The sequence below is a fragment of the Chenopodium album genome, chromosome 19, assembly GCF_948465745.1.
Source record: "Chenopodium album chromosome 19, dcCheAlbu1.1, whole genome shotgun sequence".
NCBI lineage: Eukaryota > Viridiplantae > Streptophyta > Magnoliopsida > Caryophyllales > Amaranthaceae > Chenopodium > Chenopodium album.
Window position 1 is genome coordinate 11936355 of NC_137852.1, and position 22646 is coordinate 11959000.

A 22646-nucleotide genomic window follows, 5' to 3' on the forward strand; every position below is an offset into this window, starting at 1 on the left:
TTTGAGGGAGGTTTAGGGCTTTTGTTTCATTGGATTCAAACTGCAAAATTAAGTTGTTAATTGTTGTTTTTGTTTTAAAATCGAAGAATTTGGTTCAAAACAATATAAAACCCTAATTTTTCCCCCCAATTTGATTTTAATTGTTAAATCATCAATTTTGGTTCAATTAGATTGAGATTAAATACACAAAACTTGTTTTAATTGATTTTTCCAATGAAAATCTGTACGAATATGGTTCAATTGGTCAAAATTCTGGGCATGAAGAACGAAAATTTGGGCATGAAGCTAAGAACGACGGTGGAGATTAGGGCCGAGGAGTTGAGAGAGGAGGGTGACGCACGCAGTGGTGGGTTGAGGAGAGAGGAGCGCGGCTTGGTGGTGCGGCTGGAGGTGCAGCGGTGGTGCGGCTGGAGGTGTTGTGGTGGGTAGTTGCGAGGGAGGAGAGAGGTGTCTGGGTTTTTTTTTTAAATCAATTTATTTTGAAGTTAATTGAAAATTAACTTTAGTTAACGGAGGGATTAAGGTAGGGTTACATCATAAACATTAAAAGTACCTTGGGGGTACAACGTGGAATTTTGAAATGGTGGGCACAGCTTGGAAAAGTTAATACCTCAAGGGCATTGTTTAGAAAAATGTGTGAAAAAAAATTTAAGAGGGTAGAAAAGTAATGGGGTTAATGAAACGGTTGTAAGAGTAAACCCCACAATCAAAACTATTATAAAACAAATTTAAAAGAACGAACTAAGGAGCATTTTGTTTGGATAATGGAAATGGAATGAAAATGAAACAAATTAGGGGGGGGGGGAATCATATGACTGTTACCTTTTCATTTATTTCATAGAAAAGGTATTTACTAAGAGTAGGGTAAGGGTATTTGTTACCCTGAATTTTTAAGAGATAACAAATGAGCAGTAACCATTACCGTTAGGTAATGATAATTGTAACCGTACCTTAAAACCAAACACACGAAAACAATATCAATTTAATTTAATCTGTTTCTACTCCAAAAAATACACTAACCAAACGACCCCCAAAAAGAAATGTGGGCTAAATATTAAGAGACAGTAGAGTACTCTTGGAGGGAGTACTCTTCTATCTTCTCGAATTCTTGCATTAAATATTCACCTCGAGCTCACAAGTCCCAAGACGAAGCAAATCCAAGTGGATGACACATGGGCGAACCGAATACAAAGCAAAATACTACGGAGTGAGTAGCCTCCTCAAAGAGATAATAAAATCTACAAGTAATGTCCGTCCATGTGCATACAAGCGCACAAACAGAGACTTATAAACTCTCATACACTCAACAAGAATGAATGTCCTTCCATTTTTCCACACTTACAATTTCGTTATTCGCGCCAACCTGTAAACTAAGCAAACCACCCAAAATATTCATTTTATTTCCCTTCAAAATAGAAAATTAAATTAACAAAAAAAAAAAATATATTGTAAATGGTGGTGGGAGAAAGGTCACCTTCTTTGTTTTGCTTCAAAATTTAATTACCCTTCAATCCCTTTCTTTTGCTAACCCCCTTTTTTAAATAATAATAATTAACAATATAAATTACCCATTATATTTCTATTTTCAATTTTTTATTTTTTTGGTTCATTTTCATACCTACATTTCCTCCTCAAATTAATTTTTTTAAAATTTTTTTTCTGGGTGTTAAACCCAGAAAAAAAAGATTCATTCTTGCATTCCAGGGAAGCTTTTGGAAGATTTCTCATTTATTAAGGTGTGTAATTTTTCTAAGTTTCATGTTTTTTTTTAAGCAACGTGGGTGTTTTTGTTATATTTGAATAATGTATATGATTTTTTGTTGTTCTGTTTTATATTTGTAGATTTTTATTGAATTTATGTTGGTTCATTGTTTGTTTAAATGAATTATATACATTTTCATATGATTTTAGAACTTTGCCATTGTGTATTTTGTGTTAATTTAGATGTTTTAGTGGATAGAAATTTGTATTATTGGATTTTGCATAATAGAACTCTGCATATATTCTGTTTCATTGATTTTATATTTTGATAGGAGAATAAAAAATAATGTACCCCCTTCGATATCTAATAAAAGTTTCATTTGTCTTTTGCAAACATTTACAAAGGTGTAAAACACATATGAAATTACTGGGTTTAATTTCTCTTTTTTTTTTTTTTTTTTTTTTTTTTGAGGAAAAATTACTGGGTTTAGTTGGTTGAAGGCAAATCAAAATTTTAATAAAAGTGAGGTTTGATTGATTAAAAATGAATTACATAAAAATGGTGTTTGATGAAGTATAATTGAATGAAGAAGAAATGAGATTTTTAATTAGAGCTATGATATTTGAGTAAAACGAGACTTTTATTTAGGAAAAAATGGTGTGTAGAAAATTTTCATGTTTTTTAAGGTAAGTATTTCGGTTTTCTTGAATTTTTTTTTTGTACATTGTGCATTAGAATGTGGATTGACACGGTTTTTCGAAATAGATATGCCTGGATCAGATATGAATGATGATATAGAGAGGAATTCGAGCCATAATGGGAGCTTATATAACTTCAAAAGAAGCAATAAGAACCAACATGCATCACCAATAAGTCCTCTGAGTCCTGGTTCTGCTAGTATTGGTTCAATTGATCTAGCAATTCTTAATGTTGTTGACAACTCAATAGAACAGTTGTATCAAAATATCTGTGATATGGAGAGCTCTGATGAATCACAATCCACTCATAGCGTGACAAGCTATGGTAATGAATCGAGGATTGATTCTGAGCTTCGACATCTTGTGGGAGCTGATAATGTTGTGGATACTGAGGAGGATATAAAGGAGGTTGTTGTGGAAGAGCAACATGATAAAGCATCACAAAGTGTGAAGAAGAAGAAGAAGCCGAGGAAGGCTAATAAGGGAAGAAAAGTGGAGTGGAAGGAGAATGATGTTGAAACTATTATTGAGAAGCCTCCTAGTGGCAAAAGGAATGCCTCAAGAAGATCGATATCAGGTTCTTCAGGTGAAGATAAGTTTTTTAAGAATCACAATGCAACTGGTAGAGGAGGTGTGGAGAAAGGAATTGACAACCCGGACTTAGGGCCATATTTATTGAAGAAAGCTCGGGATATAAATACATTGGGAGACAACCCGAAAAGGGCATTTGAGTTTGCCCTTCGAGCAAAGAAATCATTTGAGAGTTGTGCTAATTCTGATAAGAGGCCGAATTTAGATTATGTAAGTTGTTTGCAAATGTTGGCTTCAATGCATTGTGCTGCTGGAAAACACAAGGAAGCCATTCCTCTTCTAGAACAATCCATTGAAATTCCAAACATTGAACTAGGCCAAAGCTATGCCCTTGCGAAATTTGTGGGGTGCATGCAGTTGGGTGACATTTATGCAATGATGGGTCAAATAGAGGATGCAATTAATCTCTATAAAGTTGGTTTAGAGATTCAGAGAACTGTTCTTGGAGTTAAGGACTCCCGGTTTGGAGAGACTTGTCGGTATGTGGCAGAGGCTTATCTTCAAATACTTGAATTTGATGAGGCCGAGAAGCTTTGTAAGATGGCTCTGGATATCCATAAAGAAAATGGCTGCCCCCCTTCAATCAAAGAAGCTGCAGACAGAAGATTGATGGGCTTAATTTGTGATTCAAAGGGCGATTATGAAGCTGCTCTTGAACATTATGTATTAGCAAGCGTGGCCATGCACTGCAATGGGCAGGAATCAGAAGTTGCAGCTGTTGACTGTAACATTGGGGATGCATATTTAGCCTTGGCTCGATATGATGATGCAATTTTCACTTACAAAAAAGCACTCAATGCATTCACGTCTAGCCAAGGCAAGAGCCATCCAACCGTTGCTTCAGTCTTTGTTCGTTTGGGAGAGCTTTACAGCAAGATAGGGAAATTCAGCGAGTCAGTTTCATATTGTGAAAGAGCCCTTGAGATATATTCTAAGCCACCACCCAAGGGAACCGATGTGGAGGACATTGCAAATGGTTTGACTGATCTTTCTGCTATATATGAGTCAATGAATGAGCTTGATATGTCCATTAAACTACTGAAAAAGGCACTTGAACTACACAGTGATGAGGCATCACAGAAGAGCAAGATTGCAGGAATTGAAGCTCAAATGGGGGTGTTAAATTATATGCTAGGGAATTACTCCGATTCATATAACTTCCTTAAAAGTTCTGTTTTGAAGTTTGAGGTTTCAGGGGAAAAGAAGTCTTCCCTTTACGCGATCACTTTGAATCAACTAGGCCTTACCTGTGTACAGCTCAATCTAATTTCTGAGGCTGCTGAGCTCTTCGACAAAGCCATGAGTATTTTAGAGCAAGAATATGGATTGTTTCACCCTGATACTCTAGGGATTTACAGTAATCTTGCAGGCACTTATGATGCCCTTGGTAGGTATGTATCCATCCTCCCTCTCCTGCATACTATACAACATTGGTTTTAAGTTTTAGATTTATTCGGGAAAATTTCCATTGTAGTTGCTAGAGCCCATAGGTAAGACAAATTCCGCTTTAGTAACCGGTATTTCTTCACTTTAGTGTTCTGTCATTGTAAGAGTAGTTTCACCTTGGCAATCATCCTCTAATGCCATTGAAGTTTCCATCTAAAAATGCCATTTCAATTATACTGACACTAGAATCAGCTAGAATGAAACAAGTTATCAGCCATTATATATGTGGTTCACAGACTCGTAGGAGACGTGTTGTTAAACTATAGGATTGAAGCAGCAGGTAACTACTTCATTATATTTTCAAGGACTTCTAGTTATTAAAGCACCACATAAAGAAGTGACTATTTGGGATCAAGATCAGTATTGAAGGATGATAATGGCTTTCTCATCTCTAAGGAAATTATTATTTTTTTCTTTTCAAAACATTCTTTTCATTAATAGCTTCTATCTACATTTGAATTAAACTTCAATATGTAATTTCTCTGACATTTTCCTGGATGTAAAACAGATGTGATGATGCAATTGATCTATTGGAATTCGTGGTGGTGATGAGAGAAGAGAAGCTCGGAACAGCTGATCCTATTGTGGATGAGGAAAAGAGGAGGTTGGCAGAATTACTGAACGAAGCAGGGAAATCGAGAAGAAGACATTCTAGGTCACTAGAAACCCTCCTAGACAAAAATATACAGAGTGGTCTGATAGGTACAAAAAAACAACTGTCCGGGATGTAGACTTCTTGTCAACATTCCATTCTTTTTCCAGCTCAAGAGAAGATTTTGTACTGCCCCCAGCTGTAGAATTCGTATCTTCAGAGCAGCAATGAGCATAGCTCTAATGAAAATTTTATAACCTTGCTGCTTTTCAAGTTACGGTTGTATATTAGCCTTGAAAAGATTAACAGAGTTCACAAGTTTTCTGTCGCTTTGTTCCTCTCATGTATAGTAGTATTTGTATTAAAACTAATGGTCGATATGGAATGATTTTCTCAGGAGGAGAGGTTTGTAACATGTATAAAGGGAAGGTAGATATGGAAATGTCATTTTTTTAAATTTGTTTTCAGATTAATGTTAAGAGTGTCAGCAATCCTGCATACTCGGATTAACCTGAAACTGACATGAATAAGTTTCTACACTGTAAGATGTTAAAATTGCTATTAGCAACTACAACTACTTATGGACTAGAGTAATTCTTACATGAGACAATTTTATGATAAATAAAAACAGAGAAATGAGTTTCTATGTCAATATAATCAAGGTATCAGAAAAAACAGCCAACAGGAGTATTCATAACTTTTACTATAAAGACGACATAGGTCACATGGCCAAGATTGGTTCAGGACCACATCAAGTCATGAACTTCCGAATAATTTTCGGATTTAGGTGCATTTTGGTTTAGGTCTGGTAAATGGATACAAGTTAATTATGCCAAGCCTAGCTAAGGGAAAGATCTAAGAGAATATTCATATGCATATTGTGCACAAAACCAACTTTATAAAACTATGCAAACAATGAGAGAGCTTTAGCAAGGATTAAAATAATCTTGTAAATCAGCACAACTTGAAAAACAGCTCTGAGCTCTGATTACTACATTTGACATTAAGAGCCAATATGAGTATATGACTGTCCCTGACGGAGAGCGTGCAGATTCTTGTCCAAATAGGTTGTGTAAGCAGTGACATTACCAAACCAGATCATCTAGATCACATTGATGTTACCCTGCTATACACCGGTCCAGATAATTAAAGTATCATTGTCTACAATCTACACAGCTTATAGCTACAGGGACTCAATTTGCTTCTCGAGCTGTAAGTTCTATCCAATAGCTCCAATGCACCACATAACCTCTCTTTGTACAACTATGCATAGCTTTCTACTTTGCAGAAGACTATACAATGACTCACTTTTTACTGAACTTTGTCCACTGTAAGTCTGTAACAGTTGAATTTTTGACTTATTTTGCATCTGAGAAATGAGTCATGGCCTGCTTTAAATATCACAGATGACCATTGATGCAAGACCAGGGTCAGAAGCTCCACTTAATGTAGCGCCTAAGGCTTTAGCTTGCAGTAGGAGATTTAAAGCTCCTTCTGAGACCAGTTCACCAGGAATCATTATTGGAATTCCAGGTGGATATGGGCATATTAACTCTCCACATATCTTTCCAACAGTGTCCCTGATATTCACCCGTTTTTTCTTGGCAAAGAAGGCTTCACGTGGATTCAATTGCATTGTGATTTCATTTAAGGGCTTCAGATCAGTGTGCTTCATTCCCTGCTTCTTCCTCCGATGCAAGAGGGAAGATGATGATAAATTCTTGACCCCTAAGACTAGCCTGTTGACATGCTCATTACAAGTTCCTGGAGTAAATGGAAATGTAATGGAATGAGACCCGGTGAGCTCAGAAATTACTCTTTGATCCTTGAATAAAAAGTCATCAGCTTCATAGCCACTAAGACCAAGATCATAGAAGCCAAGAGTCACCCGTAAAGGATCAATGGCAGGAAACTGAGCGTAATTAGGAAAGTTAAGGACCGAGATGCCTGGGATCTGTTCCATCGTTTTCTTGGCCTCCATTGCCAGATGGATTGCATTGTCAAAAACTGTTGATGGGTTCTCTCTTAGTTGAGCTGCAGCAGCATCCAGTGAGGCTAAAAGCAGGTAACTTGGGCTAGTACTCTGAAGGGTCTGAAGGCATCTGCAAATTTTTTCCCTATCGACAAGTTTTCCAAATAGATGTAACATTGATGACTGAGTAAGAGAGCACAACACTTTATGAGTGGATTGAACCGCCAGATCAGCCCCTTGTTGGAGGGCTGAAAGAGGAAGGTGTGGGTGAAAACCAAAGTGGGCTCCATGAGCCTCATCTACAATCAGAGGAATATCCCGTGAATGACACAGATCAGAGATTTCCTCTAAATTGCTACATATCCCATGATAAGTAGGGGAAGTGACAAAAACAGCTGCTGGTTTTTGGCCTTCCGATTCCAATTCCTTGATTGCTTTCTCAACCTGTCATGAAAACAGCATCTTGTTATTAAAATAATCATCCCTTAAACAAAGAAAGCTGCAGTAAAACTACTTCAACTCCTACCAGGAAAGTTCCTAGCACCAGTTTGAACTTGCCTCGGATGGAGAGACTGCGGAAGCAATGTCCCAACCACTATCATAATTAGGAAATATATACTTTGGTACCACTCCACTTAAGACCATTGCAGAGATTGCTGAAATGTGGGAATTCCGAGGGAGAATCAAAGTATCTCCAGGGCTGCAGGTAGCCATGATAGCTGCTTGAATTCCACATGTTGTACCTCCAACAAGAAACCAAGTCTCTGATGCCCCAAATATTTCAGCCGCTTGCTTCTGTGCTTCTAGAATAGGACCTTCCGGAGAAAATAGATTGTCAAGCTCAGGTAGTTCAGGTAAATCATGAAGGAAGGGTCTTTGACCAATGAGCTTAGTCAATGAGGATGGAGCCGCTCTGCCTCTGTTGTGTCCAGGAAAATGAAAACTTGCAGCATCCTCTGCAGCAGCAACTTCTAAGGCAGTAACTAGTGGGGGCAGCTTTTGCTGGTGACCCATATGAGAACGGTTAACCCTTGAGTCATTGTTTGATGTTGTCCATACTTCTCCATGTTTGAACTCAACTTGCTTACTCTCTTGCTCAAGGATGATACTTTCCTGCAAGATAATAACAAACTTTGAGCTTCTGGATGAAATGAAAGGAAGGACTGCATCTTTAATCGAAAATAACAGCTTTAATAGGTCTCCACCTAACAGTCTTAAACCTAACTTCTACGCCAAATACTGTTCTCGTTTAATCATGTAGTTTCTCACACCATTATCTGAATGAGTTTTTAAACTGATTTCAGCAAACTAGTCCATGATTTAAAACTCTTAATGTATGGTTGGTGGGGGGTGTACCATGCGCATGGTGCACCCGGTTAAAAAAAGGCGGAAAGAACATTAGGTGTACGAAAAAGAACATGTTTGTTTTTAACAAAGAATATGCATTACTAAAGAACATAAAGACATTACACAAAGAACATGATAAAAACTTTATTAAATTTCATGAAAAATAACACATTTAACGTAAAAATTCTCTACCAAAGATTTAAGTTTCCCAAAAATAGTTTTTTCTCTCTCCAAAAATTTAACTTTCCATAATAATTTTATTTTTCCCTCTCTAAATTATTTTCAACTAAAAATAATTCAAGATTTCATTTTAAAATTAAATTTCAAAATTCAAAATTTAAAATAACATAAAAGAACATAAGTTAATTTAAAGAACATACGTTAAAGAACATAAGTTAAAGAACATACGTCAAATAACATAAGTTAAAGAATATACGTCAAAGAACATAAATTAAAGAATATACGTTAAAGAACATACGTTAAAGAACTCATTACCTCAAAGAACATACGAGCCATCTTTCCAAAAAAAAAAAAAAAAAAAAAGAAGAAAAAAAATTAAAAAATACGAGCCAAATTCAAAGAACATACGAATCAAAAAGAACATATTTTGTATTATTGAAAAACATGTTATCAAACATATATACTACGTATGTATGTTTGTCAAACACAAACATGTTCCTTTGCCAAACACAAGATGTTCTTTTTCAAACACTAGTATACATGTTCTTTTTCCAACGCTAGTATGTTCTTTTTTTTCCCCATGTTCTTTAAAATATACCTAATATTCTTTCCGGGTGCACCATGCACCCGGGTGCACTATACTATTTTCATAAAACTCTATTATTAAGCTTTTAAAAGCCTAAAGATAGGTTAAGTATCTACAATATTAAAAATTTTATTACAAGCTAGTAAGCTACACTTGAGGATACATGTAAATCAATATAGTTCACTTGTACAAACTCTTCCAGAATTCATCAAGTTCTTCCACAGATTATGCCTCCAATCAAGTAACTATGACACGATTATTCTTTGCATTGATTTACATAAGCACCGAACTCTACTTAATACTCTTGATATATTTCAGCAAACTTTAAATTTGATTCATATACAGTTAACACGGTCAGGGACTCAGGGCAGCTGCGTTCCCCCTACGAATGCTAATATAAAACCACTATACTAACCAAGAAGTTACTTTGCCATGGCCGTGGAACTGTGGAAGAATAGTTACATCAAAACCAGTCATTTCTGCTATTTATCTCACAAAGCACGTATTATTGTTATTAGGATCAACGAGTTCAAGTGGATCACTGAGTTGGAATTTGGCTCCTTTAACGTTCGAAATTAAGTATTATGTTCAATCTTAAAACTGTACACGAGTACGAGTAGCTGTTACAGCCAATATACATAGAACATGGGTACTATTATAAGTATTATATCAGCAACCTAAGCTAAAAGCCTAAAACCACATTTCCAAATCATGCTAATGAATTCACAAGCATCAAAGAATGAATTATTGTTACACAATTGAAAAACAAATTCCTCCATTTTTCATATTATAAACTAATTCTGAGTATGTTAAATTCATACTTGACAGATTAAAATGCTTATATGCACCCAAAATGCCACACAAGAAGTCTAAATTCGACTCTTATCAGTACTAATTAGTGTGTTTTCGATACAATTGAAACAAAAAATAAGTGTAATGGTACCAATAAAGCCAAAATTCAAATCAAAATCAATCAAAAAAAAAAAAAAAACATTATATTAATACCCAGAACACAATAATTTATACCCACAAATTACAGAGCCCAAATTCAAATACTGAGATAATAATTTGATAAGAGAGCAGGTAATAATGCGATTAAAGCAGTGAAATTGATGAAAAATGAAAACTTGCCTTGGAATTAGAACGTATTTTTACAATTGAACGGCTTGCTGAAGAGTTGTTGGAGCAGAATTTGAAACAGAAATTCTGTTGAGAAAATGAGTATCAGAAACAATAAGCAGCAAATCAATGGAGAGAGAAAGAGGGAAAGAGAAGGCTTACTAAGTGGGGTAAAGGCGAGGAAGTAGAAGCCATTGCAGCACCTTAGTGTTAGCTAAGCAAAGTCGCTGAGTTATCTACGAAGTATTTGTTTCCCAAGTCCACGTCCTATGGCCTGTGGTAGTGGCCTTATGGAGTTGTGGGGGTATGTTAAGTAGGGATGTCGGTGGGGCGGGTCTCCCCGCCCCAGTTGGGTGGGAATGGACCTCGGTTTGGCGGGTGGTGAAGAGGGGATGATGATAAAAACCATACCCGTCATGGGTGATGGGACGGGAGTGGATTTTAAGTTATACCCTGTAATAACTTTTTATTTTTACAGAGTATAAATACTTGTAATAAATGTAAAACTCATTCATTCATTTTTCTGAAATAAAATCCCAAAGAGTTCTCTCTCTTCGTTCCTTCTGAAATCCTCTGTATTCTTCTCAGTTCATCAATGGCGATTCACCATTGAAATTGTTAGTTCTAGTGATTTAGCTTGAGATTCCAGTATACATCTAGTATACTGTTACAACTCGCCCCATCCCCGCCCCGCCCCACCCGCCCCACTTCGTACCCGCCCCATTCTCACCTCATACCCACATCTATATACTTTTATACTATTTTATAAAATAAGTACGTGAAATAAAATATTAATTATAATACTTTATACTACACTTATATTATAAACAAAAATGTGTGTAATATTAAGAATGTTTTTTTTTAATATTATAATCCGTATTAATTATGTAGGATTGTGTATTTGAGAGACGGAGATTATTAGGTAGGTCTTGGGTGGAGATTAGGCGGGTATGTGGTGGGGATTAGGTGGGGATGGATATCCAAGTGGGAGGTGGGGCGCGGATGGTTTTGGAGTTGTACCCACCGGGGCGGGGATGGGGATGGGGATGGGGATGAAAATGTTAGGTGAGGATGGAGATAGGAAGACCAACATCCGCCCCGCCTCGCCCCACCCCGCCCCGCCCAATTGACATCCCTAATGTTAAGGGGCCGGGTCAACCAGCTTCAATGAAAAAAGTTGGCTCGTTTTGAGCAGGGCTCAAGTTCGGGCAAAAAAAAGTAGACTTTTCAAGTTTCGGGCTTAATTTGGTGCCTTGAAGATTAAAATGACTCATAAAAGTTTATCCGTGAAAATATCGCGGCAAAAAGAATAATTGCACGCAAATTGATTTTTTAATATGCAAAGTAAGGCACTTACGTTAATTTATTGCTAATTTCAAGCTCAATTTAGACCCTTAAAAGATAAAATGGCCTCTAAAACCTTAACGGAACATTTTGGCATCCTAATCGAGGATAATTTGGATTGGATGACAATTAACAAATAAGTAGTACTTTTGTACTACAATTTATAAATTTTTTTAAATGGATGCAATTGGTAAATTTTTCGTTGGTTACGAAATTATGGACAATTACCTTTCCTTTTACTTTGACATTCATTATTGAACCTTCTTCTAGACTTCCAAATTCCAATATAGATCAATTATGTCGTTCTTAACTTCTAATTTTTCCAAACTAATCTTCAACATTTCTAGCTTCCTATTTGGGACAAATATAATGGCTAGGATCATAACTTGCTTTGATATCACGAAATACTTCAATGGGCTAGAAGAATTTAACCCATCTAAACCTTGTAATATTAGGGTCATAGGACTCATAGCCTCATAGGTCAGTCATTTGATGCAAGTTTGAATAGGTTAATCAATTTTACGCATATAATTACTTTTACAGCACCTAGTCTACAATTGATTTACTAATTATAATAGTCTCAAACATGCCAATTTAAATGTGAGCATGAGGTAGGAGGCTATAACAGTTGGTTAGCTCTTAGGCTTTCAGACGTATAACTAAAGGTCAAATCTCACCTAGCTCATTCTATGATGAATTTTTCTAACACTCTCTTTCCTAATACGAGCATTCTCCTCACCAAAACACACACATATAAATCAAACTGAATATATTATATATATGAGCAACATGTTTACCACCAACTTTTTTTGGATGAGCAATGTGATGAAAATAACATTGAAGAACAAAATCTTACAATAAAACAATTAAAGATATCAAAAAATACATGCTTGTTCTTAGCTGGAGTTCACTATCATCTTGAATAAATAAATTGTAATCCTCTAAAATGATTATAAATCATGTAAAATATACTATGTAAGCTAATTCATACAGTTAAACATCACATATAAGCATTGAAGACAAAAGAGGATCAGAAGCTCCAACTAGTTTATTACCATCAACTTTACATTGCTGTAAAATTTGTACAACCCTTTCAGAGATCACTTCACCCGGTGTAATTATCGGAACACCGGGTGGAAATGGACAAATCGATTCTCCGCATATCTTTCCAACGGCGTCTTTGATACCAACATACTTCTTGTTTGCAAAGTAAGCATCTCGTGGAGTGAGTTCCATCTTAATATCACTCCACGGTTCAAAGTCAACGCGATTATTAACTAAATGTGAGAAAGTATGACACCTTTGATGATGACGCTGGATGAACATTGGTGACAATATAAAGTTCTTAAACCCCAAAATAAGCCTATCTACATGCTCTTTACAAGTTCCTGGAAGGAATGGAAATGTGATAAACCGTGATCCAGGTAGCTCAGACACCACCTTTTGATCCATATATAAGAAGTCGTCGACTTCATAGCCAGAAAAAAAGAGATCAAAGACTCCAATAGTAACTCGTAAGGGGTCCATGTAAGGATAATCTAACACGGCGTAGCCTGGGATTTGTTTGATTTCTTGTTTAGCCTCGGTTGCTAAATTTATGGCATCGTCGAAAATGGTGTGAGAGTTTTGTTTCAGATGATGTGTAGTAGCATCAAGTGAAGCTAAAAGTAAAGGACTTGGACTAGTGGTTTGTAGGCTACTAATGCATTTGCCTATTTTTTCCTTGTCTATAAGAGTAGTACTATTATGGGACACATGCAGCATGGATGACTGAGTTAGGGAGAATAGCACTTTATGTGTGGATTGTACAACCACGTCGGCACCTTGTTGGAGAGCCGGTGAAGGAAGGGACGGGTGAAACCCGAAATGAGCACCGTGAGCCTCGTCTACTATTAGAGGTATGTTATGGAGGTGACATAGTGTAGAGATTTCCTTTAGGTTGCTGCATATTCCATGGTATGTAGGGGATGTGATAAAAACAGCACCTGGTTTGAGACCTTCTGTTTCCAATTCCTTAATTGCTTTTTGTACCTAATGACACAAAAGACACATTTCCTACGTTAAGAAATAGTTGCACCATTTAAACTATTAACTATTGTTTGGCCTAGGCGATGCTCTAAATTGCTAGTTTGTACTTATTTAATTTGCTAATTAAATTCGACTGTTTAGATAGTAAGACTTGTTGGTTTCGAATTTAAGTTTTTGTTATAGATATTTTTTAGTTGTCAAACTCATTCATTACATAATGGAAACAAATAGTATAATAAGATACAAATTAACTTATCTAAGTTAACTATAATTTTGTTGAATAATAAAACACAAATAATATATGGCTAAGATGGTAAGACTCTTAACTTAAGACTTGTTGGTCTTGAGTTTAAGTCATGTTATTTGCAATTTTTAGATGCAAACCTAATACATGGGAAAGTGACATGTCATGTTTATTATGACATATGGCGCATATTGATGACATGTCGAACTTAAAAAAGGTGACATATGGAAATTATTATGTTTTGGGAACGCTTTTTAATATAGAAGTATAGATTAATCTCTTTGATTATTAAAATTCAATATTTTAAAAATATACATTGATAGTAATTTAACTTTTATTTACTAGTATTTGTTTTATATGGAGTACAAATTAGTAACAAAACAGGTCAAAATCAAAATATAAATGTACAAAGTCAATGAGATGTCTAATTCTAAATAATTTGGAGGTGGTCTTTATTATTGTAAAATGTACACTGATTCATTTTTGAAGCAATAATTATTTAGGCTTAGTTTCCATTATAACTTTTATTTTTTACAAATTTTTGTATGCGGCTGGCCACATGGTGCGGCAGGGTACTTGTATGGTGTTATTGTAGGTGTTACTTGTATTTTGGGGTTACTTGTATGGGTGTTACTGGTTTTGTCATGGATTACTTGTAGGTGTTACCTGTATTCTGAGGTTACTTGTATGGGTGTTACTGGTTTTGGTTAGGGGTTACTTGTAGGTGTTACTTGTATGAGAGTTACTGGTTTTGGTCAGTGGTTGCTACAAGTAACCCCAGAATACAGGTAACACATACAAGTAACCTCAGAATACAAGTAACTCCAGAAACAAGTAACCCAGAATACAAGTAACCTTGCCGCACCATGTGGCCTGCCGCACTGAAAAAGCTCTGTTTATTTTTATGGTCGTAACTTAAAAAGCCATGAGCATATATGTAATTTTACATGCTAAAAAAAATATTGTACGAGTCTCATTTTATTTGCCCCATTTGATTAATTCATGCGACAATTTCGGGTCAAAGTGGAGCAAATAAAATGAAACGACAGGAATAGCAATTAAAGTAGATGAAAATATGATTTCAAACTTGCCTGAGACGGGTTGACGACGGTAGATATATCCCAATCAAAATCATATTCAGGAAGGATATACTTAGGAACCAATCCAGAGAACACCATGGCAGATATCGTCGAAATGTGAGAATTACGAGGGAGAATTAGGGCATCTCCAGGATTACAAGCACCCATAATTGCAGCATGGATTCCACAAGTTGTACCTCCTACAAGAAACCACGTTTTCGACGCCCCAAAAACCTCGGCTGCTTGCTTCTGTGCTTCCAAGATAGCGCCTTTCGGAGTAGAAAGGTTGTCTACCTCAGATATGTCATAAAGAAAGGGTTTATGACCAATGAGTTCAGACATTGACAATGGAATTGCTTGACCTTGTGTATGACCCGGGAAAAGAAAACTTGCAACATTTTGTTCAGCGACTGCTTTCAAAGTATTCACTAATGGAGGGGAGTTACACCAAGTTGAAGCATCAACGCGATAAAACTGTATGTTAAAGGAGACATTTCAAATTTTCAATACGACGTTTGATAAATAATGAGCTAACTAGATTAGCTCCCGTGCCATATACGTTAATTTAACTACTTTTATTCAATAAAAGAAAAAAAAATTATAATGAAAATAACATGGGTAAACAACAACTATAATATATTTATTATATTCTTATTTTGCATGTAGAATAATATGAAACATGAAAAATATAACAAAAGAGTCGATTAGACAAATAAGTATTATTTTTTTTTTTTTTTTGAAAGACAAATTAGTATATTAAAACTACATGTTAGACCATATGTATGTTTTAAAAGTTCAATAATAAACTAGTATCAATTTTCTTTTTATTTACTAAATAAGTATTTAAAACTATGTTGTTCACTTCAGCTTAATTTCAGTTCAGTTCAATTTAGCTCTAATCATTTCATTCAATTCAGTTCCTAATTTCCTTCTCCATAATATATTCAATTCAGTTCACTTCAGTTCAATTTAGCTCCAATCAATTCGGTTCAGATCGGCTCAGTTTAGTAATGTGAACAGGCCGTTAATAGGCAAGAATAATTAATAACCTCGATTTGATATTTGGTTAAATTTTTACCTAAAATATGATAATATATGAAAGTAATGGAGTTACAAATAAAAAGAATGAAATTTTAATTAATCAATCAAATTTTTTTATATGATTACATTCATAGATAAAGTATTTATAATGTTACGTTATGTTTTAAACTCCTTTAATTTTGTTGTTAGGCTATTTGTATTAGAATTAGGCAAGAAACCAATTAAAGAAGAATTAAAGAATTATAAAAAAATCAAAATTCCCATCTAATTTTAATAATAAAAATAACAACAATTTATGTAACGAATTTATTATTTTTAATGGATTCATCATTTTAATATTGTTATTAAATTATCTTATTTGAAATATATTAATCATTTGAAGGAATGAAATATGATGTATGAAGATTTGTTATACAGAGTAGAAATAAAATAATAATTTTAAGGAAATATATTTATTATCAAAACATACATATAAAAGATTTGAAATAATGTATTATATATGATACTTAAATTATACAAAGATTCTCACAGAAGATTTTATCAAAAGAGGAAGGAGTGTTTTTTGGAAGGAAAAAAACTACACCAGGAATTGACACGTGTTATTCCTGGTGTCTATTTTAGTATTATACTAGGTTAGAACCCGTGCGATGCACGGTTTATATAAAATTTATTTTTTATAATTTGTACATTTTTTTTAAAAAAAAAAGGATAAATATAAATAAGAATATGCACCTTGTACAAAATATCTGTATTTTGAAAATTTTAAATTTTTATCAAAATTATGATATAATACCTGTTCAACTTTGCCTGATACATATTTTAATGTATAAGTCTATTTGTTAGTGTACAACTTAAAATTATTTCAATGTTTAAGGATAAATTGATAGGCTGTATTTGTAATATAATAGCTAAAAAAACAAAAAGATGATGACATCATCATGCATTTAGGCGGGAAAATTTTTATTATGAGAGTGATATATGAACAGTGATGACATCAACAAAGTTTTGTTTTAGTAATAGTTAATAAATACCGCATAATAATGATAATAATTGACATCAATATGAGTAAATTTAAATTGCTAATTGAAATGTGGAAGACAAATATTTTGATACCTTCAAATACATAAGACACACACAATTTTGGAAAAAGTTGCAACGTTTAAATACATATTAGCAAATGCTCCACATGATCAACGTGCATTAGATTAAGTTTCATATTCATAGGATAATTATTATTATTTACACTTATCCTCACAAATTTTAGTTTATGGATGTTATCTAATTATCTAATAGTGTATAATACTTGAATTTAGAACAATATACACTACTTTGATAGATAGCTAGCTACGTGATTATAGGCGGCAACCAAAACAAATTTAATCATCTACGTAATTATAGTGTGCAACTTGTAGCTTTTTTATACTTTGATAGATAGCTAGCTACGTGATTATAAGCAGCAACCAAAACAAATTTTATCATCTACGTAATTATAGTGCAACTTGTAGTTTTTTTTATAAAAAAAATAAAATAATAGGTGATGACATCATACAACAAAATGGCGGGAAAATTTTTATTGTGGAAGTGACACGTAGGACAGGGAGGGGGGTGTATGATGTCAGCGAACTTTTGTTTTAGTATTAGTTAATAGATTATTAATTATTAATATTAATTACATATTCAATAATTTCATTTGGATATCATCCAAATCTGAGTCCACTTACTTAATGGGAAAAATGTACATTAGAAGTAGTTATTGTCCTTAATTTCTTTTTAATTTTTTTTTTATAGGTAAGGAAAATTTCCTTGCAAGTAGGGTGGAATTGGGGAACTACTTGCTTGGGGTGAGAATCAAACTCCTCTCACAAGGGTAGAACTGTAGAAAGAGAGCCTCCGATCCCAGCAGCTAGGCGAACCTTGACTCACAGTTAATATTGTTGATGCTAACAATTACTCTCATACTTCCTCCGTCTTTTAAGTTGACACCGTTTGAGTTTTAAGCTATTAACACAACACGCTTTGACTTTATTTTGTGGTTTATAGATACAATAATACATATTCATGTACGGTCTTAATTATATATTTGAATCATTTCAATTTATATTTTATTATTATGTACTTTTTATTATTTTATAACGTTGATGATTAAAGATATTAATTGTTAAAAACATGTGTTGGCAAGCGTGATAATAGAAATGTGTCAACTAAAAATTATAGAGGAAGTAATCATATTATTATCTGCTGATGTTTAATTTATGTCTGAATTTGTTGTACTACTCCATCCATTTTTATTATCACGTATGCCAACGCATGTTTTTATTATCTCCCTACTATTCTATATGAAGTCTCCCCTATCCCTTAATTTTGTCCCATTGTTATATTTTAGGTCAAATTTTGAAAGTTTGATCATAAATTACCATTAATCTACACATTAACTTTTAATTTTGGTGCAGCAGGCCAGGCCACACTATGTGGCAGAGGTTACCCGAAGTTTTTTTTATTTATTTTGGTTAGGAGTTCCCTAATTTTTCAGTCAGAGATGACTTGACTTTTTCAGTCATGGGTTACTTGACTTAGTCGGTCGGAGGTTACTTGAGGAGTTCGGACAGGTTACTCGAGGGGTTCACTCAGTTAAGAGTTACTCAGTCAGGGGTTACTCGAGTTTCTCAGGGGTTACTCGAGTTTCTTAGTCAAGCCGCAAACAAAAAGTTGTGACTCGAGTAACCCATGACCGAAAAACTCAAGTAACCCTTGATCGAAAAACTCGAGTAACCCCTGACCGAGAAACTCAAGTAACCCCAGATGCTCGAGTAATCCCTAACCGAAAAACTCAAGCAACCTCGAAAAATTCAAGTAACCCATGTCCAAGAAACTCAAATAACCCCGAAAACTCAAGTAACCCATGATCGGGATACTCAAGTAACCCCTGCGGTACGATACAACAAGCCGTATATAAAAATTTGTGTAATCTATAAAAGATACGAATTAATATAATAATGTGAGATCTTATTAGATTTGTCTTATTATATATTTTATTAATTTTACGTTTCTATAACGTTTAGGTGTATGGAAATATGCATATATATACGTTACTCCATGTGGCCATGTGTCGACAGCGTGTTTCTTAGACAATGTGGAGGTTGTTTAATGAGGTTTGGGATGATTTATTAGAAAAGTCATGTGCAACATTTTTTTACACTCAATGTGTGTTTGACTCCACTCCAGTCGTTTTCTAGGCATATTCACGATCTGCGGCATATTCTTATAATTCTTCGGTTTTATCTCATACTAGGTTAGATCCCGTGCCATGCACGGTAATTTCAATATTTATCATTAGTTTAATACAATTGTTTTACTATAAAAATAATATCAAATTGCAAAATAGGATGAAAGTTCTGTAATTACAATTTTTTTAAATCTTTAAAGAAAACAGAGGAAGAAATGCATGCACGACTAATAAAAATAACCATGGATTACATTACAAAGTTATAGATAATATTACATTATTGTATTATATGACTTTGTTCCCGTCATATGATAAATAAATATATAAATCTTTGTTGAATGTGTAAGAATGAATATACTTGCCAAATAGAAAAGAAATATTATTGTAAAGTAAGTATTAAATTAAATACTTCTCTAAGAAGCTTTGGAAAAAAAAAAAAAAAAAAAAAAAAAAAAAAAAAAAAAAAAACTTTTGGAGGGAAAATTTTTAACCAGGTTATGACAAGTGTTAATTCTGATTTCGCCTTTAGTATAGGTATATTGATTTCCTTCGTTTTTTTAAGTGTTAAACTTTAGTTATATGTGGAGTATTATTTTAAGTGAATTAATTAATTTTAAAATTTAAAGATATAAGTGAGATAATTTAAATATTAAAACCACATAGTGTAAGTATTGATACCTATCCATTTTAAAATACTTGCTCCACTTTCTTTGTTCAGCCGTTTTTAAATACTTGTTCAATTTTGTTATTTAGAAAGGTTTTACAATATTTAATTAATTTCTCTCATCAAGTGGACACAATAATAGTAATTCCATATTTTCTCTCCTTTAATTCCCTCCACTATTTTTGTTTTTTTTACAATTTTTAATTCTTCCACCAAACCCACTAGCTCCATATTTATATTATTTGATGAAGCAAGTATTTAATGAAGGAGTATTATTATGGAGTTTACATGATTAAAAAAAATAATAGTTCCTTACTTCCTCCATTTCTCAATTGGTTATCTTTTTAGAATATGCTTCACAATGGATACATCATATGATTCATATGAATATAAGATCATATCCCTTCCTTTTTTTTTTTATTTGCAAAATTTATGTATGAAATTATTATATTGTACATGCTACGGTTATAGGTTAGCACTCCGTAGAAAATAACATAATTTACTCCAAACTCTCACCTTTTTATTTATTTGTGTGTCAACTTTGAAGAATGTATCTATCAAGAAGAGGAAGTGGTATAATATAGAAAATTTCACATTCTTAAGAGCACATACATCATTTTTAAAAGTTAAAACTAAGAAATTATCCTTACCCCTTTCAAGATATCGTCCTTTTGATTTATGTTCTTTGGCTCATGGCTATTACACTCCTGTAAAATAAAAAAATAAAAAATATTATACGTCATTTTTCAAAATAACGTATCTTAGCTTTATCAAGGCCATCAAATTTTCTTAAACTAGGGTAGCTAATACGCGCGATGCGCGCGTCATAGCTAGCCATATCTTGAAGGTTTTTTTGGTTTGGCTTTTAAATCACAAAATTAGTTAAATTAACAATAAGAGAAATTTTTCCTAAATAAAAAAAAAACAATAAGAGAAAATATACAATCAACTATATTTAAGTGGTATAAATGTTCAAGACAACTAACATTTATGGAAGCATAAAAGTACATAAATATTTTAGAGGGTATAGTTGTCTAAACACTATTCATTAAAATAGCATCTACATATTAATGAGGGTATGTATGTAAATACACATTTTAAAAGGTAAAATTGGCATTACACTATTCATAAGAGTATGTTTCTACTTTTTATAAGGTAGGGATTACCTCCAAATTGCAGAGTATTTTTGGATTAATACGTGAAAAAGCTTGATCCATCATAGCCTAAGTAAAGAATCAAATTGAAGCCATATAAATAACACAAATTAGAAAAATAACAAAAGCAAATAATGCAACATTCAAAGTTTCAAGCACAAACAATGGAAATGGATCGCGGATCGGATACGAGTTGTTACGGATCGACTCGTATTCGGGTTATGTTCTAATCGGTGTGAGTGTAACAACGACTACCCTTCAGAATAATCACGAAATAGACTCGAGCTCGGTTTTTGGTACGGTGTACTCTCTACTTAGCCTGTATGGATGTATTAGAGGGAAGAAAAATGTGATGAAACATTGCACATTGTATTTCAACATTTGGATGATGTAAATGAGTTGATTACTTGTTTTAGTTGTTTAAATACAGAAAAAATGCGAGATAACGCAAGGAAATCATGGGAAGTTTATTATTGAAAGGTTGACCATGCAAAAGCTCACGACGTGTGCATTGTTCATTGGTTCATCAATCTTTGCAAATCAAGGGTAGTGGGAAAATAATTTAAGAAGACTTTTTGTCCATATTAAAAAAACTTAAAAGAGTAAGATTTGATTTTGAGCGTCTCTAACTTTTTGTGTTTTGGAGAAAATTATGGAGAATGATAATTGTTAGATTTCGGGAAAACTCCTCAAATTGGAGTGTGTACCATTGATCACTTTATATAATGTTACAAGGCGATTCCTAATCACGTTAGGAATCTAATAAGATAATTATACAAAATATATACAAGTATATCCGACAAATATTATCTAGAAAATAATATCTATCACACCCCCACAGTCGAAGCGGTAGGAGGACGTACGCAGAGACTGGATCTGAAGTCTAAAAATAGCTCCCTTGATAATCCCTTAGTGAAGATGTCCGCAAACTGAAAACGTGAAGGCACATGTAGAACCCGAACTTCACCCAACGCTACCTTTTCCCGAACAAAGTGGATGTCCAATTCCACATGCTTGGTGCGTTGGTGATGAACCGGGTTACTAGAGAGATAGATTGCACTGACATTATCACAATAAACGATGGTAGCCTGTCGAAGGGGACAGTGAAGCTCCAATAATAAATTACGAAGCCAACAAGCTTCAGAAACCACATTTGCAACGCCTCGATACTCCGCCTCTGCACTTGATTTAGACAAAGTGGGCTGACGCTTTGCTGACCAAGAAACGAGGTTGTCCCCAAGAAAACAACAATAACCCGATGTGGAACGACGGGTGTCTGGACAACCCCCCCAGTCAGCGTCAGTATAAGTAATCAAGCGAGTAGGAGCAGAAGGATATAAATGTAAACCGTGATCAATAGTACCCTGAATATAACGCAGAATGCGTTTTAACGCATCAAAATGCGGCTCCCTGGGATCATGCATGAATAAATACACCTGTTGTACCGCATAAGCAATATCTGGACGAGTAAAAGTAAGATAATGAAGTGCGCCTGCAAGACTGCGATACAAAGTAGGATCCCGGAACGGAGAACCCGAATTCGCACTAAGTTTAGACTTAGCGTCGACTGGAGTGGCGGCAGGTTTACAGGAACTCATACCTGCACGCTCTAATATTTCCTGTGCATACTTCTGCT

General features: G+C 34.3%; 2 protein-coding genes across 2 annotated transcripts; one reads left to right on the forward strand and one right to left on the reverse strand.

The window, feature by feature from the left end:
- Positions 1-1171: 1171 nt before the first annotated feature.
- On the forward strand, positions 1172-5453 carry LOC145594666 (protein KINESIN LIGHT CHAIN-RELATED 2-like). Its single transcript, XM_081651001.1, has 3 exons — positions 1172-1736; positions 2468-4382; positions 4946-5453. Exons 2-3 carry the CDS (start codon positions 2470-2472, stop codon positions 5166-5168), a joined length of 2136 nt encoding a protein of 711 aa, XP_081507127.1. The 5' UTR covers positions 1172-1736; positions 2468-2469; the 3' UTR covers positions 5169-5453.
- Positions 5454-5718: 265 nt separating this feature from the next.
- Positions 5719-10532, reverse strand: LOC145594866 (uncharacterized). The gene is made up of 4 exons (XM_081651211.1): positions 10396-10532; positions 10246-10320; positions 7560-8114; positions 5719-7445 (listed from the first exon to the last, which is right to left on the reverse strand). Exons 1-4 carry the CDS (start codon positions 10426-10428, stop codon positions 6423-6425), a joined length of 1686 nt encoding a protein of 561 aa, XP_081507337.1. The 5' UTR covers positions 10429-10532; the 3' UTR covers positions 5719-6422.
- Between the last annotated feature and the right edge of the window lie 12114 nt (positions 10533-22646).

Excerpts from the sequence above, each read along its gene's own strand:
- LOC145594866 (XM_081651211.1), bottom strand. The coding sequence starts at position 10,428 with ATGGCTTCTACTTCCTCGCCTTTACCCCACTTA. Across the intron at positions 10,321-10,395 it reads CCTCGCCTTTACCCCACTTA|AATTTCTGTTTCAAATTCTG; the intron begins GTAAGCCTTCTC and ends TTTTCTCAACAG. Across the intron at positions 8,115-10,245 it reads AAATACGTTCTAATTCCAAG|GAAAGTATCATCCTTGAGCA; the intron begins GCAAGTTTTCAT and ends ATTATCTTGCAG.
- LOC145594666 (XM_081651001.1), top strand. The coding sequence starts at position 2,470 with ATGCCTGGATCAGATATGAATGATGATATAGAGAGGAATTCGAGCCAT. Across the intron at positions 4,383-4,945 it reads ACTTATGATGCCCTTGGTAG|ATGTGATGATGCAATTGATC; the intron begins GTATGTATCCAT and ends GATGTAAAACAG.